General features: G+C 40.5%; 1 protein-coding gene across 1 annotated transcript in view; it reads right to left on the reverse strand.

Annotated features, from left to right (window-relative positions):
• PTCH1 (patched 1) overlaps nucleotides 1-20,057 on the reverse strand; it is a 66,349-nt gene that overhangs the window by 39,862 nt on the left and 6,430 nt on the right. Inside the window, exons 3-7 of the mRNA XM_084305681.1 lie at nucleotides 4,010-4,199; nucleotides 2,699-2,768; nucleotides 2,478-2,569; nucleotides 910-1,108; nucleotides 198-319 (exon numbers count right to left, since the gene is read on the reverse strand). Of these exons, the coding sequence (XP_084161807.1) occupies nucleotides 198-319; nucleotides 910-1,108; nucleotides 2,478-2,569; nucleotides 2,699-2,768; nucleotides 4,010-4,199 (673 nt within the window). The remainder of the gene's footprint in view (nucleotides 1-197; nucleotides 320-909; nucleotides 1,109-2,477; nucleotides 2,570-2,698; nucleotides 2,769-4,009; nucleotides 4,200-20,057) is intronic.

Here is a 20,057-nt window from a genome sequence, read left to right on the forward strand (position 1 = left end):
GAAGCAATGACACCTCCTTAAAGAATTGTCCAATCACTCGTTTAAATTCTGCTCTCTTGAGGCGTATCCTCCTAAACAACAGTTCATAATACACATGAAAGGCAGCTGATTTTGCATGATCCTCCCCCCCGTGTCCCAAAAACCAAACCCTAATGGGGAAAAACCTTAAAATTTTCTTTAACCATTTGTTTGTTTACCTGACAAGTTTACCAGAACTGTTCTTGACTGTACCACCAATAATCAACTCTTCCTGCCAATGCATGTATTTTCTTGACAGTCCATAGCATCCACCACTCAAAACAAGGGCTACATCAAGAGGCTAGAAAAAGTGATAAAGAAGCAATTAACCAGTTGCATAACTTCAGACAAACGCACACCCTAACTCAACACCCTGTGCATTACAGTGAGTGATATTAAAGATAGCCTAGGAGATCCACAAAGAGAAATGTGTTCAATAGATCAAGTGACCAAACAGCATCTTCTCCAAAGCCTGCCTGAGAGACAGATACATAAAACTGTGACCCATTACTTCAAATTCTTCACAAATGTCAACAAAGTTGGCCCTCCCTGAAGGAAGGCTTTGCTGCATGGTGTGAGTGTACAGAGTAGCTGAGCTGTATTCCAGCAGTTGCTATCTCTGACTGATGCATTAAGCCTGCTAAGTGCCTCATCACCACTTTGCCATGCTGGGCCAGCAGCTAGCAACTGTACTCTCACTCTAAATACGCAGGATTAAGTATTGCATCATCGAATGATGGAAAGTTAGAGAGTCTGGGCTAGGAGCAAATAACAGGAACTGAAAAATGACGTTGGTCAAGAATATGAACTACATACAACTTGGTACCTTCTTCTCTCTTCCCTGCGTCCCTCCTCCCATTAACAGATAGACAAAAAGATAGGAAAACTTACTTTGGTGGAATTTTTATTGGGAGCTGTGATTGGGCAATCAGGATCAGCAGGATTCAGGCAAGGTCGATCCATATAACCATGACCAACCTCTGCTTTATTCAGCATTTCTTCCCAGCTCTCCACTTGGTAGTTTATTTTCTTTAACTCTTCCAAGAATTCTAAGGGGTCAAAGTTGATCCACTGCAAAGGAGGCTTTCCTCTGCAAGAGAAATCAGGGAGAAATGATTTTAAAAATGGAAGAAAAAGAAGTACTGAAACAAGCATACTTTAAAAAATCGTATTTGCACAAATAATCGAGTCATTTTGTGTTACGAGCTATAACCCTTACTGGTAAGGTTGTTTCATTTAGTGTAAGGTGTGTTTTAATTGCACTTTTGTTTTACGTACTTTTCTTGTAACCCTGTTGTAATTCTAACAAAAATACTCAGTTCTTACAAAGTTATTACATCAAAGGGAATATTCACAGGTTAAAAATCCTTCCATTTGCAAGAAAAGCAAAACAAATTATCAAGCACCTAAATAACAAAACAGCAGCCAACTGCTGCTTTAAAGAATTAGGGGGAGGGGAGTGGGAAAGAACAGAGGGGGCAGAGGAAAGAAAGCATTTCTCATAGTATCAGATTACTTCTTGTTACTATAATAATCATCTTGCAGATGTAATCAATCAATAAAGCTGATGTTTGTTTATCTATAACAATGCTGTGCTCCTTCAAATGCCTTGGCAGCTTGACTATCAACCATCAAGCTTTCCTGCTACTATGGCTGTCACCACTATCACTGTCACGTCTCCCACCCCCCACTTCTGAATTTGTGATGTTGACAGACTAGAAAGGCTTTTGGCTGCCTTATTCTGTGGTTCAAACCACACTGTATCTGCTTAACCAGGCTTAAGTCATTATTCCGAATCTCCCAACCAGAAAACACAAACCCCCTTATTTCCCCATCTAAAACTGTACACTAAAGGTTACGAGATGGCCATTGCAAATTGCTTTTACAGAGATATGCAAACCAGGACAGAAACAATAACTCAAATGCTAACTCTTGCATAATTAACAGAAATGCCTGCACAGATTAACAATTAACTCTTTGAAGGATTCAGGGCTTATAATATCACACTTCTAAATTGTGAGAAACCACCCACAAAAGATACTATATATAGTTTCTTTAATGATCTCATAAGCAAAGGATTTGTTTTTTTGGTCCTTAGGAACACCTGAGATTTAACCCAAGATATTTTCTTAGGAATAAATTCCTTATTAAGAAATGTTTTTTGTAATTTATTGGGGAAAAAAAAAAAAAAAGGTTATTTCCAAAAGAAGGATAAAATTCTTTAAGCACGGATTCAGAACTTAGGTTTTCTTTTACACACTAGCAGAATAAGAAAAAAACAACACTGGAATTAAATCAATGCCTACAAATCAACTCCTAGAAGCAGAAATTAAAAAAATAATCCATGCATATTTTCTGTAGAGACATTGTAGTTTTTATTTTTTGTTAAAACTCAAAATCATACATAGTTACACAATTAAAATCAGTCAGACTAGAAAGTTATTCAAAAGCGTGCTTACAATAGATAGGCAGTTCCTGACTGTAGCTTTGCTCCCTCCCAGAAGCAGTCCAAAGGAGTGATAATTAAGCAAGGATAAAGATATTCTATGATCTGTCAAAACCAGAAGGGGTAAAAACACAGTTAGACCAGAATACAATCTAATAGAATACAATCCACAATCTAAGCAAACTGAATCATGAGAATACAAAAAGCTTATAACTAAATCCCTGCTATGCATACCTGGTCCATGTAACCTGCTTCTGTGATGAGTTCTCCTGATTTGTAACATAAATGTTCCAATTTCCATTGTCTGTAATAAAGATAAAGAACACATTTTTCTTCAACAGTTACTGAAGTTATTTTTAAAATGTAACATACTTTTAAAATTGCAACTTACATTCCCACATTGGCCTCAAGCAGCAAATCACTGAGGAGGGCAAATTTTATTCATGATAGATGTATCACACCTCACATAAAAAGCAAAGGCCTTTCTTCTTGCAGTTACAGAATAGATATGTTTCAGTTATTGTAGACTCTCTCTGTCCATGGAGCTGCTTTTGAATGAGCAGGATGGCCCACATTGCTTACTGGGACAGAAATCTGGCTTTATATAAATGAGACCACTTGGGATTTCAGGTATTACCCTATGACAACTGAGAGAGAAGTTGTCTTCAGGCTCAGAGGACTAGCATACTCCTAACTGACTCACACGCAGGAGGAAAGAAACCACTAGGATTTCTGCCTTCCTTTTTCAGATGCATTACAACTTCTAAAAACAAAACAGGAGCCAGGCAAGAGATAATTAGAGCCTTAGCATTAACTCATCGATGTGCTGAAGATATGTCCTGAAATACACTGGGGTTCATGCCTCAGACAGCACCCACAGACACTTCATCACGTAAGCAGTAACTCTGAAGGAACCGCTTTTCAAGAAGATAGCTCACTAGCCCAGAACTGGCACCCTCCTAAGATGTAGCTTTAAGATTTTTCTTGTTGGATAACACGCAACTCCCAGCCTTCAGTATGTGCACAGACACTCTGAAGGCCAACTCTACTATGACTCTACATTACCACACAGCTGTTGTTTCACCCACTGCCACTTCTCACACAACTGCATTTCCCTTTATATCCAAGCTACTAGAAGGACAGTAAACTGTACTAGTGTTCACAGACGTTATATGCCTCATGACAGTGTCAACAAAGTGATTCATCGCTAATATGGAAGGCTTTTCAACATTAGGAATCCCACAGGTAAGGTCCTATGTTTAGAACACAGACATCACACCTTACTGAAGACAGGTGCTGGATATTGTACAGCTGCTTGTAGAAGTACGTTTTCTAAATCTCTTCCAACTCATTTATCCCATTTTATTTGTCAAAAGCCAGTTCATCATTGCTATCATGCCACAATGTCAAGTGTCAAAAACCAGTGACGTTCAAATCAGAAAGTCCTACGGGACAGGCTCTAAAGTGCTAACCAGTTAAAAGCATGGGTAGGGAAGCATGCGCCCACTTTTTCGTAGTTACAGGAAAACTTAATTTTCCCCTTACCTGTTGTACATATAGACATGTACTCTGCTGGCCTGAAGTGCAGAGTCAAGGTGCTGTCGGAGTGCTTCTGTTGTTAGTACATTAGCACCATCTTCCTGTGGAGTCTGAATCATGAGCTGGGGGTTAAACATGGCCTCTTCTCCAATCTTCTGCCGTGTGTAATTTAGCTCCCGGCTCACTCGTCCACCAACTGATGGGAAAAAATCAACAGATTTGTACTAGCCGATAATTGCTTATTCAGGATGCACACAATGAACACTCTCCAGTCAAAAAAAAGCTCTGCCACACACATGGACTATTCTACCTCAAACTGATCACAGTATAACTAGTAACAAATTTATTTTAGCAACACTGCAACAAAAAATATACTCCTCATAAAGGCACCATTGCCCCAACTGCACTAAAATATCAACGCGTACACTGGAGCTTCAAACAGTTTTTCTATGTTATAACCAATATTCCTTATGTAAAAAGTTGTTTTTTTTTTTAAAGGAAGAAAAAAGAAAAACCTTTTCCTTGCAGACCAGACCAAATACTCCTATGTTACAATTTCTTACACTTGTATAAACAGTCTGCTCCAATAGCACATTTCAAGATAAATGGCTTTAATTTACACTCTTCTCCTAAATAATTTGGCAACGGCAGAAGGAGAACGTTTCTCTTCAACTAAAAAAAAAATGGAAGAGGGAAAAAGTAAGTGAACCCGCATACTTCTCTCAGTCTTAAACAAAAAATAAAATAATAATAATAAAAAAAAAGTTCACATAAAGAGATGCACTTTTGAATGTAGCAGAAAGGACTGTCTATTGTCTATTTGCCCTAGTAGTTTGGTACCTGCATAGCATGCTGTGATGCAGGAGGTAATTAGTACACAACATCTGTTTCTAAATCCAGATGAGCTGAACAGTGTGCTCCATACCAAAGCATGATTTAAAAAAAAAAAAAAAAGAAAAAAAAAGAAAAGAAAGAACAAAGGAAAAGGCAGAGGGAAACCACAAAGTAGACAGGCTCTAGAGGGAGCCATATTCAATTTGCCTTGCCAAAAATGTTACGTAAGAATGGAAAATTATCTTCCCACTTACAGAATAGTATTCAGCTCCAGTTCATATACTTCATATAACCTCCCCTGTAGTCTCTCTAACAAGTGCATGTGGGAGGAAGGGTCAATTAATTCAGCCAACTAGCTGAATCAATACCACATCCAGATGAGGAGGACGAGAATACCACCAACATGTTGTTTCCATCTCTTACAATTTATTACCTTTATTGCTCTGCGAAGTCCAAGCTACAGACCTGCTCTAATTTGTTACATTTTTTTCAGTCCCAGTCACCTTGGCACTGGTGATCTGAATTACTGCCAAAATTTAGCTCTGCAATAGTGTGAACAGAAATTAGACATGCACATCTATCTCTTCCTAGGCCATATAATGGAAGACGAATCTGCAACCTGTTGGCAGGGTGGGAGATGACATTCTCAAGTCTGAACAAGCCAGTGACATATCAGCTGGGCCCTCAACCCACCCATAAAATGCCCTCAGGGCTAAGAGGACCACCAGGCAAGAAGCTGGGCCCCTGCAAGGATAAAGCTGTCAGAATCAGACCCTCAACAGTTAAACTGTATTGTCGTTTTGGCATGAGGCATCACTTAATCTCTAGATCAAGAATTCTTTGAAAAAATAAGTATTTCACCAACAAGCTCCATTTTCTCAGCCTGTCACATGTGGCATTATCTCCTTCACACCCACTAACAATGGCCAGCTCGCAGTAAGAGAAAAATGAAAAGCAAAGTACAACTCCCCCACCTAGATTCCCTTTATAACTTCTTAGCACCCCTTTTACTACTGCATACGTCTGGTAAATAAATAAATGTGCTAATTTATATCAAGAATAAAAGACTGAAACACTTAAGACTTTGCCTCAAATGTTTGACTGTGTATATGCACAGAAACTATAGCTAAATGCAAATTCCAGTCAAATAGCACCCTCCATAACTAAACAATCACTCCACACTGGAAGTTAGTTTGCACACCCCTGTATCATATTCATTATATTTTTTTTTTGTGTGTGTGAATGGCTTATTTATTGCATTTCAGTACTTTCACTCATCAGCCTAATTCATGTCCACCAGTTCATGTCCACTGCTGTCCTTCTGGGCAGTACTCTATGGTATGCTAATAAAACCTGCTCTGTCTTAAAGAAATACAGGGGAGGGGGTAGAGGACCACAGTTATCCTAACCTATGTGTCTTGGAACCAGAGCTTTCTTTTGCAGCCCTTTACGCTGCAAGCACTTCAGAAGACAAAATGTCTTTCTCCTTCTTTTGTGTCTCTATGCCAGCCAAGACAATAAAGCCCCAGTTTTATGAGGACTGTGGAGTCTACCATAAACATCTACTTCTGGTACTATATTCTCTCCCATTCCGCTCAGACTTAACTTTTGAATTTAGCTAGGACTTAAACCAACAAATCACGCGTCATTCAAGACAAAGGACGGCATTCCTATCTCTGCTGAAAGTGACCAACTGTTTACTATCAACAGAAATGATTGCTTCCTAATCAAGCTCCTGTCAAACCACATTAACTTCACTGAATAAGGCAGATTTAGCTAATCAAAACTGCATCACAGAAGTCAGTCATCAGAACAGAAGCTGTTTTTCCCCCCTTTTTCATTCAAAACAGGAATAGCAAAACCATCCAGGAACAGGGGCACATATTCCAGAACTTAACAATAGATCTGCTGAGCATTCTTCTTAAGGCATTACATCATTTAATTGTTTTTTTAACAGGTCCATTACATACATTTTGTCTGCCAAATAGAGTAAAGATAAATCCACAGGCAAACATGGTTACTTTATACAACATAACACTCATATACGAAGAAATTATGAAATTAAACAGCAGAGGAAAATTCTGACTGCCAAAGACTGACTACATGAAAACACAGGGACTAGACCAAAAGCAAGTGGATCACATCAGTGGCCTTGCAATGTATCAGAAGAAATAAAGCGCAAGAAGACAACAAACAAACAAAACACAGTATGCTTCTACCAGTTGTGATTTCATTTATTTTAACAGAAAATTTGCAAAGATCTCCGGAGGCTTCCATACCCAGAGGTCTTAAGCCTCCACAATCAGCAGAACAAGAATGAACATTTTGTTGTTGTTCACTCTACTTGCTTTTTTAAAATGCATATATGTATCCACAGTTGGTGCCAAAATCTAAGCAAGAAACTGCTAAAAACATCACTGAAATGCACCTAAAGCCTCTAGCCTCATTGTGTAGTGAAATTATGCAAAACTATGCTCACCATTTGCACACTCCACAGAAACTCATTCCTTATACTCATAAGAAAAAAAAAAAAAAGCATATTACATTCATCATACAATTTCCACGCTATGGGACAAATGATGTAATGGAAAAAACAACCAATGATTAATACGGTGGTCTTTTGTGGTTTTCCTTTATGGACCCTATTTTCTTATATTTGGTGACAGCAACACTCAAAACGCTACAGAGTTCAAACGTGTATATGACATTGAATAAAAATGCTTCTCATTTTATTCCATATTGAAGACAGACTGAACTGTTTCCCTTTAACATTCTGGTGACAAAATCCATATATTTTTCTCCTTTTTTGATAGATGAAATGCCACTTGATGGATTTGGAGTCCTTTCTTACATGATTTCTTATAATTTAGTGCCTTGACAGCTGAGTCGGTGGCACAAATGCCTGCAAGCCATAAGACTGGTTTAAATAGCAGATCGGTACGTGGTCGCATGGCCAATGGTAATACAAGGCAGCAGTTTGTACACTATCCTTCAAGTGCTGTCAACAGATTCTGGGTGTCTGTCTGCTGGAAATGAGATACCTTGCCTTCTGTAAAATTTAGCTAACAAGAAAATTAAAAAAAAAAAAAGTATTAATAAAAAATAATAACATCAGTGTGCTGGCACCATACCTCTGTTAACGTATTGGGTTTCTAATGCTCAAATATGTGTTTGAAGGTGTTCAAGATAGGACTTCTTTGCTGCCAGCATTTTCGTTGCAAAATATTGGTTCTTGCGAGAAGCCCGAGTGGCTTTTCTGGAGAAGAGGAAATGTTTCCCCTTTGCCCCCACCAACACTACATCCCTCCTGGCTCTTCATGCATGGCAGAGCTGGTTTCAGCCAGTCTGCGTCCTGTACCGCTGAGCACGCCGCTGCTCCTCCTCAACCTCCCCACGGGCTTACACGGAGGCACTACATCCTTGGCCCTTCTGAAGGGCCTGAGGAGAGCAGAAGTTGTCAGTGGGCCACTAAGAGCTGCGTGGGGACCACCGTCTCTCCCTCCCCCAGCAGCGATGAGCAGCTGTCAGGTGGAGACCAGTTTTAGTCACCCTTAACTCGAGGCAGGCCGCAACCCTCGACCCACCGGTGGAAGGCCCCGTATCGCCTTACCGAGCACTTGGGGCACAGTCCCAGGGTCTCCGTCATCAAACTGAAATGCCCTGGTGCATCTGAAGTGACAAGCATGCAGGAAACTAAAACTCCTTCCCCATCGTATACATTTGCACAATACCGATGCACCTTCAGGCAACACAAGAGCGAAACCGTGTTTGTTTTCATCAGCACAATTGCTGATCGATTTCCACTGACTAACCATTTTGAAGTGACTGAGTACTTCAGCTGATGTATTCATTTCTACTGTGCATGTCACGCTATTACCTACATCTTCCCCATGGTTAGCATTCAAAATGTACGTGGTATTACATTAACATGCCTATAAAAGAGCTACGGGATCTGCTGCTGGGAATTGCAGTCCCTTCCATACTGAGCAGTTTCAGGAGCAAATCTGACCTCTGCTCCACTAAGAGACTGATCTCAAATCAGGCGATGAGCGATAGCCAGAAACCACTGCTTGCTAATTTACTGCCCATTTGTTCAAAAGGCATGAAATGTTTCTATTCCAGACTATCTTACAATGTTCCATTCCAAGTTACTGGAATTGCAACATATAGCCTGAGGTTTTGTTCTTTTTTTTTTTTTTTTTTCCAGACACCAATGCTACCTGTATTAACCATTCAATAGCTACCTTGCTTGTACGATTGTGCTACAACTACCTCAGCAGAGAGCAAGCTCTCTCTAAAAAAGAACATTTCTGAGAGCCAAACACTTGGGATAAAAGCATTTGCCTACCATTGCAGAGCGGTGGACTTTGGGTAACCAAGACTTCCAGAAATGTCTACTGATTTGAGGGCTTAAGTTTTTCCTTGACAAGTTTAACATGCCTGAGTGGTGTAAAATTTTCTGGAGAACCTCCTGCGTGAAGACTATGGGCCTTAAGGTGTTTACATGTGAGCACATTTTTCCAGGATTGTAAACATGTGCCATGACAGCATTCCTGTCCAAACTTCTGACAGCGACAACTCAAGGCACTGAGCCATACCTCTAATAGGCACAAGCACAATGGTTTCATTGCATGAATGAGAAGATCTGAAAAGGTCCCAAAAGACACAGGCCCTATTTTTAATAGATCAGATACTTAGGGGTTTCCCTTTAAAGGATTTTTCCCTTACAATGTCAACATTACTGCCTAAACATTACCCAATGCAGGCAACATCTGCCATTTGTGCTATTTTTTACCGCCACAACAAGACTGAACCAAAAAATAATAACCCTTCACGACTCGGTAATCATATAAAAGCAAAGACCAACAACTATATCCTAGTGTGGTCACCTGAGACTCAACCAACCAACCCAAAGGACAGAGAAAGACAAGAGCAGCAGCAGAAGAAACAGGAGGACAAGAAGAGAGCTGCAGGTGCCTTGCACCTTCGGTGCTCACCCTGTCTCCACGACAGCCTCCTGGAGGGGCTGCTTGATGGGTACCCCACAGCACCTCCAGCAGCACTGTCTTCCCTCTGCTCCTCTTCCTCTCTTTGCACTGCTCTTATATGCTGTCCCTATTATGTGTGTATAGGGGTGTTACTCAAAACTGCTGATGGAAAAGGGGTTACAGTCCATTACAACAGTGGGCAGAAGAGCCAGCCCACCACAGCCTCAGCCCCCTGTCTGAGTCGTGTACCAGGATTAGAAGTACTCATACCTGTAACACGTCACAGAAGGCACTACCCAACAAAAATTGCACAGGACTGAAACCTCCTAAAGAGAAATTGAGATATAAGACTGGAGTTCTCTGGTATGAAGATTACCCTGCCTCTTATTGGACACAGAAAAATAATGGCCTTTTGATTTAAAGCTTCCTGTTGCTCTCAAGGGAGCCTGTCTTTGTGTTCTCCTGGATGTTTGAGCTTGTGCGTGCTGCTCGCTCATCACGCTCTTTGTCAGCTACAGAATACAGTTTTTCTGCACACAGGCTGTATTAGTTAGCATCCTGATTTTTCCTGACAGAAGAGCCTGCAAGGAAGCACCTTCTTCAGAATTAAGTTCCTCTAGGCCTGGCTGGCAAAGTACAAAGGTACCGGAATTCAGTTTTCATTGAAACTGAAGTTTATTCAATATAAGAAATGGGACATTTGGCAAGTTCACTTCTTGAAATGTTTAAAAGGCTGTCTACTTGTTAAGTCAGAACTGTTGTTGATTTACGGGGTCAATGGTGGTTAATTTATTAACTACCAACTGTAAGACATTACATCATGTATTTGATGTATGTAATATTCTAAAGATGCTAAGGATGGATCTTGTCAATCCATCAGGATTACATCATTAAATGTTTTGGTTACCTGCACTGATTTCTTTTTTTCTGTTCATTTCTTTAATAATGTAAATAAAAAGAGAGAGTGCAAGTAATGCAAAAGTTAAGGAAGTACCTGAAACTGAGCTATCAAAAAAAAAAAAAAAAAAAAAAAAAGGAAAAAAAAACACAACCATGAGGAATGACGTGCTTGCATAGTGGTAAGCAGTCAGTGCCTTAAAGAGATTACATGGTCATTCAATGGTCTGTTCAACAGCTCAATGAAAAATGATAATCTTTATCCTGTAATTAAACATGATCTATGCTAGCACTACACTACAGACAGTCAGAAACCCCCTGCTGCATCTAGGCTTTCTTGCAGAGCATTTACTCCACTGAATACACATACGTGCATTTGTATAGCTCACAGGGAATGGCAACAGTTTTGCCTGCCCAAGTTGAGGCAGCCTGCACTCTCCCATTTCCCTTCCCAAAGTCCAGGCAAACCATCTACACTTCTCCCTCCCCTCCCATGCTGATGTCCAACAAGAGGACATCATCACACCTCAATATGAAGATTTAACCAGCTTCCAACTCTTTTGGCACTGCTGGCTTCAGGTAAAATCTAGAAGCAATATGGCCATCTCAAACATTTCTGTCAGGATGTGAGTTAGATAATTCTAGGCTCTCTGTTATTACTTCAAAAAAAAAAAAAAAAAAAGGCTATGGCTTACAAATATATATTAAAAAAAAAATTATGAAAGCCACCAAAACACTTCAAAAGGCTGCTTTTTATTTCCCAAGCCATCATACGATATGAGTTAAGTTACTTCTCACACATGCTGGGGAGGACTCCAGTGTTGCTGTTACAAATTTCATTAATGCTGACATGACTATGAATAGCAAAAATAAAAACACACATCACAGATGACTTTTCATTCTGTCACAGTTTGACAAAGTTTAGAGCAGTGACAAGGACACAAAGCTGTCTGCAGGCTCAGGAAGACAGCCCAACAACAGCTGCCTCAGATTGCAGTGGGAAACTTTCCCTGCAATTTTAGAAGCTAAAACCTTTTCTTTCTGAAAATCAAATAAAAGCTGCTTTTACATGTATGCATCTGTATCACCCATGGGCAGAAAAAAAAATGTTATTACTGATTAGGTACAATACACAGATCACTAAAAAAAGAATATGTGTTTTTTGATGTATTTCTGGCCTCATGTCTTGAGAAACTGGAAAGTGAAATAAATAAATAAAGCCCTAAACTGACAAGTTGAACAGTACAAGCTGGGAAAAAAAAATACAAGAAGCTTTGAAACATACAAGAATATACAAAACAGGCAAAACTGGTAGATGTAATTCAAACTTTCCAATTAAACATAAAACGCAGTAGCTGCTTACTGAGCTGTGACACATGTCCTTGGTAACAGGATATGAGCTGTTCACCTCTGGGTCACTGGTTCTAATCCAGCCAGGAACAATAGTGACCACAAGTTGTTTACCATCTGACAGCTGTTTGCTAGCTTATGTGAAATGAGTTGGTGGTCTCCGTCCATTTCCTAATGGGCAGGTGTCCATATTATAGAAAACCACCGTCACAATTGGTATCCTTGTTGACCATCTCAACAAAGAGGCTGAGGAATGAATGGATACGGAGAGAGAACTACCCTTTCTTCCAAAGATGTGGTCCCTTCGGGTCAGAGCTGAGCCACAGGTTTTGGTGGAGAAACCCAACTATTGAATTTTCTTGGTGAGGTACCAAAGGAATAAAGGACTCTACTATTCCCTAGAAATCAGGGAGACAGTCTACAGATAGGATAGATGGCTAATACAGACTGTTGCAACTCTAACAGTTTATGGGTCTGTAGCAGTTCACACCTATTGGTAAGCAGAACTGATGTTCTTATTTTTATTTTATTTTAATTTTTTACTTTTCAGTAATTGAAAGCAAACACTTGTGCATGCTTAATAACAGGCCATAATCCCAAAACATACAGAAAGGGACCAAGATTCCAGCAGTTCTGCTGTGAAGGGCATGTATGGGGCTTCAAGATCTAAACCTAAGGACTTTAGAACAGCTGAATAGAACTGTTTTAAGTTACGTTAACTTAAATACGGACTTCTGCTGGGTAATATGTTAAAAACAATTTGCTGTGTTGTTCCACAGCAGTCAGCTTTCCTCTAGGCCCAACTTTTCATTTAACCTCTCAGTGCCTTTTCCTCAAATATGTAATTGTTTTCCTGTGTGGTTAAAAGCAGCATTTTGAAGTCTTTTCATCTGCACTCCTGGGATAGCACAAATTTCATCTGCACATGGAGTAGCACACAATTCGAATGCACTTTTTTTTTTTTTTTTTTTTAAAGGAGCAGAAAACAGTAAAAAAAAAAAAACTCTTCATCCAGAACCTTTCAGGAGATACCATGCCCTAAACAGTGCTTTTAGGAGACAGCAGAGCTAACATATAGAAAAATGAAAGGAATGAACATGTTATGAAACAGGGTACAGTTTCTTTCAAGTATTCCCTACCAGCTGCTTGCTGTACCATCTGTTGTTGCCTAAGCAGCTTCCTTCTGAATGGCTCTGCACTGAAGCAGAACTGCTCTCACTGTTGGACACAATCAGGTCAGGTCAGCACTCCCCCCAGCACCGAACCTGCTGCCTGTCACGGCTCCCCCCATCTCGATATTTCTTGCTGGCCACCAGCTCCCACGACAGTGCTGCATCTGTCAAGAGGCCCATTTTTCATAGCTTGCCTGCTATTCACGCCGCGCAGTAAAGCGCACATTTGATTTTGTGCAGGATGCAATCAGAGATTCCTGTCAGATACACTGAGAGCGCGACCATATGGCCAAGTTCATTCTAAAACAGAAAGGACTGGGAAAGAAAGTTAAACAAACGAACGAAACCACGTTACACAGAGCAATCCTGATTTTATACTTCTGGCTAGCCTGGTGGTTCAGAGAACTCTGTGTCATCACCAAGCCTGCTTTCCGACTGAATGGTCTGCGCTCCCTTTAAAAGCAAAACGACCCGAAACTCTGCAAAAAGGAGGAGAAATGCCCCCGCTGCCTCAGTAGTGAGGGATGTGATGCACGTTTTCCATGAGGCCGAGCCCTGTGCCTTGAGTTGAGACCCCCTGCAACCCGCCTGCGGACAGTGCCGGTGCTGGCAGCGTGTGCCTCGCAGATCACTCAGCCCCTGCCACCTCCTGCCCCGCTTCGGCCAAGCTGAGAGCACCTCTGGGCTCCCCAGAAAGCCTGAGAGCACCCCTGGGCTCCCCAGAAAGCACTGAGGCCCTGTGTCCGTGGGCTGCCAGCAGAGGCCTTGTGGGGCCCGGCACAATGGATGCCCCGGCCTCGGAGGAGCATCGCGCTGGGCTGATTTATTTCCAGTGCTGCTCCTTCTCTCTGCATCTGCGCAGGGAAACACACATCACTGGGAGCCACTTTCATGATTTTGTTGCGATCAGGATTAGCTGGATTAGGGGTTGATTCATAAGGACCCCCTGCGGCTGTGAGGAAGTTTCATCACAAGGTCAGTGTGGTGTGAACTATATTCTGTCAACACCACCACTCCTTATAGCCGGCTACAAAAAATACAAAAGAAAAAAAAATTGCAAATGTGAAATATATGAATGAACAGTTTACAGCAACAAAGAGATTTACAGATTTCCCCATCAGATGTGTACACTTCAACGCTGTGTTCCTTTAAAACAAGAAACCTGTATTAGTCATTTTTAATTTATAAAGAATTTAGTGGTTTAGGAGGTGGGAGGAACCTGGGGAATAAGTGTAGCAACCCACACACTAAACCACAGAGGAACTTCTGGCACTTACTCTAAAACCAGTCATGCAGCTTGAAGATTGTTGCGCTGTTGAGATTTTATTACATATAATGCTGTCACCTTCAGGACTATTTAATTCCTAGCCCCCGAAGTGCAGTAAGTAACAGAGACATTAAAAAAAAAATAAAAATAAAAATAAATTGTGGGTTGGAATGCAGAAAGGAGAAGCCGAATTAAAGTTTTTTGTTTGTTTTTGCTCCTTAAAGCATAATTACCAACCTCTTACCTCCCCCCGAAAGGGTCCCCTCCCCCCATCATAATGACATCGCTCAAAGACAGCAACACATTTGTAGCCTGCACGATGCAAAATAAAATCTATAGTGAAAGAGGGGCACTTTTGTTTTGCATGTGTGTGTAGGGTTTTTTTTTTTTTTTTAAAGGAGCAGCCCCTCTCGCACAGAACCAGGCTGTTCAATCAAAGCCTTATCTGTTATATTTCTGTCTGTCTTTCTCTTCTGTTTAGCGCATTCACCAACAAGAGAAAAGGGGGTAAAGCAATGGAGGCTTTGACCTGCAGCTGTAACACAATACTTTCGCACAGCCCTGTCGACCCCTGACATAAATTTTACACCGCAGCTGGCATTTACACACTTAACATTACCATATGTATAGCCTACTCTGTGCTAATTATGCTAATCACCTGTCTAACTCTCTGCTGCGAAAAATGGTTGTATTTAGCAGTCCACTGCCTACCAATACAGCTTACTGTGTGGCTGAAATGTACATTCAGACGGCTCTGAATGGCAAGATTTTTCCACGTTGCTGGCTTCATTCAGACCACAGAAAAATTTATTCAAGTCAACTGGTTTCGGTCCGCAACAAAAAAGTTACGAGAAAAAAGTGAGTGTGTTCCTGCCCTAACATTCTAAGTCTGCTTGCAAGCAAAATGATAAATCAATTGGTGTGGGAAACAAAAAGGGAGAAAGATTTCTATTGCAAGCCATGTGAAACTGTAGCCTATTTAAAAAAAAAAAAAAAAAAAAGGAAAAAAAAAAAAGAAAAAAGAAAAAAAGAATAAAAAGGTCATCCTATTTCCCCAAATCTCCAGAAAGAGCAGTTAATAGATGTTTACTCCTAATCACAATTCTCTCAAGTTGCTAGCTTTTATCTACAATTGGAAGTCATACTAAACATGTTTTAGTTTTGTTTCTTGATCTTAATAATTTTCACTAGAATATCATATTCTCCATCTGCCACTTACACAGCATCAGATGCTAAACAGCAAAGGCTTCTTTTCTGAGTATGGGGAATAGCTTCCCTTTGAAAAAGCCAGTAGAATAAGAGTGGCGTAAATGAAATCAGAATCAGGCCCACGTGGAGAAACAAACAAGACAAATGCAGGAGAAACGCTCTCCTGGTAAAAGTAAACACTTCCTTGCATCAGTTAAGTACATGTATAATTTCTTACCATTACAGGAAAGGGAACTTACAAGGAAAAAAATTAAGTTGCAATGGGTAGAGGGTTTTTTATGTTATCATAGTGTCAGTGGGAAGGGAGAGGTTTAAATGAGATCTTGAAGCTCACTTTTCTTCTGGGTATTTTGCTGAACAGATTACACAGAGATCTCCATTAGGATTACATTCCTACAGCTATTTAAATACAATTTATCACAAAAATAAAGTCCTATAACCCCTTTCCTCTCTGCACACACCCAAGGAAGCTATGGCAACTCAACAGATTTGTCAGATAACCCAAACGTAAATCTGATTACTGCATCACCCTTGGCAATTTCCTTTCAGGTCAGATTTGTGGAATCTCCTTTCAACTGTGTTTTCAGTGTTATGAAATAACGTGCACATGAAAAAAAAAAAAAAAAAAAAAAGGAAAAACGTAAAAATAAACCTCCTATATGCACTATTGCATCTAAAGAAGATAAGGACACTGGAAGGATCTTTATTGTTAATACACAGCAAAGGATATTGAATTAAAGACAAGAAGAGTTCCGCAATGTTTATACTCAAAAGGTGCAGCAACACACCCAGTCTTTCCATTACACAGCATGAGGTCAAGAACAACCCCATGCCTCTGCCTTCCCTACTTCCCATCCTTTGTCTGCTTTCCTTCCATGTGCAAAAGACTGCTCTTCACAACATGGTAAAGAGTTTTGCCTGTCAGCAATGGCTTTTGCTTTAATATTTCACTTATTACATGCCTGTTTGACTAAATTAAGCAGCCTCAGCCAAGCCACATCTTGCTTTCTAGTATCTCAATTTCAGTTATTATTATCTGCCAGTCCAAAGTACTAATTTATCAGTGCTCTTTCAGCTCCAAAATACTGGCTGTGCAGCCAAAAACACAAATAACACTACGACTACTGTGCTTATTTCAGAGCATGTGGACTTTTCCCCCTTTCTTTTCTTTCTCTCTCTCTCTTTTTTTTTTTTTTTTTTTTAACTAGGAGAAGGACCACCCTGCTCTCATGGCACAGAACACTATTTACATTGCAATACTTGACTGTGTAATACATCTGGCATTTTTGGGCAGGATTCCTGAGCTAGGGGCCAGAAGCCCTTAAGCAATGATTTAAGGGGGAAAAAAAAATCATCCAACTTGACTTAACAGTGCTCATTTCTAGTTTGTTGCACTTAGCTTTTGGTTACTGACTGAAAAGCAGAAATGCATCAGACAGGTAAACAAGAGAAGGCTGTTTCTTTTAATTTGTCTTACTGTTAGTAAATGAAGACTGTATTACGGTTTAAGGGCTCAGTTCCAGCTTCAGGTATACGCATGTACAACACTGCACATATGCCTTAAAAATACCAGCTTTTTCTTGCTCATGAGCAATATACACATGTTTCAAATATACAACGATTACTTGTGTATTTAAAGCTGAAATTAAGTTCAGTACAATTCTCTAAAGGAGCAGCACCTTTGCAGAAAGAGTCAGGTTATGGTTCTACTCATTCCCTTACCTCTTATATATTTTGCTCAAGGACTGCAATAACTAAGTTTTCACAAAACCAAGCAGAAGTTAAAGCCAAGACATGCATTCTAAAAACCGAAATTAGAACTCTCCATACATTAAAATGTATATATGATCAGCAGTTTCTGTAAAGGACTTTTTCCTTTAGAAAACATACTTTTGCCAAATTCAGGATGTTTATGGCAGCTGAGGTGATGCTGAATGAAAATAACAGAGAAAAACAACAGCACGTAAATTGTATGTATGGATATTAAACATTCCTGACAAAGAAAAAAAAATAAGTTTAGAGAGGAAACAGAAAGAATTAAAAAAAATATTTTATCTTCTGAATTAAAAATTATTCTTTGCAGTTCCACTCCATCTATTTCTAGTGCAATGAACCATGAGCCAAGATTATTCCAAATCAACAGAGCAACATAGCCTATCGTATCTAGTACTAATAAATCATATTTAGCACGCTGTAAGTAGATAATAAAACAGCACAGATCACGTAGAACAGGAGCAGAATACTTTTCTATTCTTGATCCCTGGACATGGAAATGAAATGGCCATTATGCACAGAAGTGCAGAAATGATACTTCAAAGTGCCGAGTTTTCTGTTGTGAGGCACCACCTCAGGAATCTGCTCCCCCAGTAAATCATCAACAGTAGAAACTCATCCAGTTTCTGCAAGTATGTGGTGGTTTTACACAATGCAAGTTCTGTAGCTGTATCGTTCTGAACTCTTGACACATCTTACTGCAAAACAGTCATTCAGCCATTGAGGGATTTTACTGGTTTCTTCAAGTTTTCCCAGGTACAGTTACTAACAAATACAAACAGGGAAAGACCTCCTGCATACAATGCAGCAGACACAGAGTGATGAGGGGAACCAAAGGCATACTGAAGATAAATAAGGATGACCGAGGAAAATACATCTAATTGTACGGTAGCCACAAAGAAGAATTAACTTTTGAGTAAAATTCTGTAATTCCAGTTCCTGCTGAACTCCAAAAAGAGCAGCTAGATGCATGCACATCCACACCATCATCTGTAGAGAGAAACAACACTGTGCAAAGACTTGAAGACTGAACTTTATTCTACAGACAGGAGAAAATGCCTGACAAGGAACAGTCCCACAAGGTCTATAATCCAAACACTACTTTAACCAATCAGAATATTCTTGAAAAGCTAACTGTGGGGCAGAAAACTTTACAAGCAGAGTTTTACCTGGATGCTCATAGGCTGAAGTGCATAATTCACTGTTAAGTTAAAAGGGGTAGTGCATAAATGCCCATGAGTGTCAAAAGGAGAACATGTTCCATTAGACACCAAAAGGAAAGCTGTTGCAGACACATTAAAACTTGCATTCTAGTGGACACAGCTCCAACAGGTCACAGGGAGGTCAGCTTTGAAGGAGAAATCCAAATGAAATATAAACATGGCATTGTGGAAACCAGACAAATCTCCCATAGCTTTGTCCAGCCAGCACTAATCTAGGCATCAGCTGTGGTGCATAATCTAAACAAAGGGATCAGTCGGTTCATACATCTGGAAGCTGTCATATTTTGGAGCCTCCTAACAGTTATGTGTAACTGAAATATCCACTTGCGTGTAATAGCCTTTAAATTTGTTGTGCGGTCAAGAACGTGCATACACTATGTAGTATTACTACTTTCTGGGGAGTAATATACCACAAATACTATTTAATAACAGGGCTTTGACCACCTCTTCCCACGGAAATATTAAATCATGAAAATAGATGGATTCGGGGTAAGGAGGCAGTTTTCCTTAATGCATTTTCTGTTGAAAGCAAGTTTGAGTACCCATGGCTTTTAGAGTTCACTCTTGCCTGAACCCAGTGTCTGCTGAGGAATAATGAAGAAAGAAGGCCCATTCTCTACCAAAAAAAAAAAAAAAAAAAGTCCATTTAACGGGTAACAGGAGGTGGTAGCAAACCAGCAAACCGCTCACCCATTCCAATACCCCAGGGGATGTTCAGACTGGACATTAGGAAAAACTACTCTCCTGTGAGGGTGGTCAGACACTGGAACAGGCTTCCTAGCATGGTGGTCAACACCCCGTGCCTGTCAGATTTCAGAAGCCACCTGGTCAATGTCCTCAATGACATGCGGTAACTTTTGGTTAGCCCTGAAGTGGTCAGGCCACTCGAAGATCTCTGTAGGTCCCTTTTAATCGAACTTTTCTGTTCTGTTCTGTCCTACGCCTCCACAGAGCACCTCAACTACAGCAGCAGACAGCCCGATGGCTGAGCCAGCCTACTGCTTACCTATACTGCCCCTGTTCCAGCTCCGCAGCAGCAGCATGGGGGCCAACAAGAAGGCAATGTGGATTTCAACTATTCTGCTTCGCCCCAGCATTTCTGCATGGAAATCACCAGGCTCTCCACAACTACCGAAATGCCCTTGCGCCCCGTTCACAACCAGCAAAATCCGCGGGGTGCGGGAAGTCACTCACAGCTCAGGAGAGAGGAAGCGAGGAATGGTGCAAGCGAGGCAGCAGTTCAAACAGACATTGCAACAGAGGAGAGCACAGACCCTCCCAGACAAGGATCTACAGGGCGCATTCTGGCACGCACATTAGCCACAGCATGTTAGGTTTGGA

This window comes from Netta rufina, assembly GCF_964035555.1.
Source record: "Netta rufina genome assembly, chromosome: Z".
In the NCBI taxonomy this organism is placed as follows: Eukaryota; Metazoa; Chordata; class Aves; order Anseriformes; family Anatidae; genus Netta; species Netta rufina.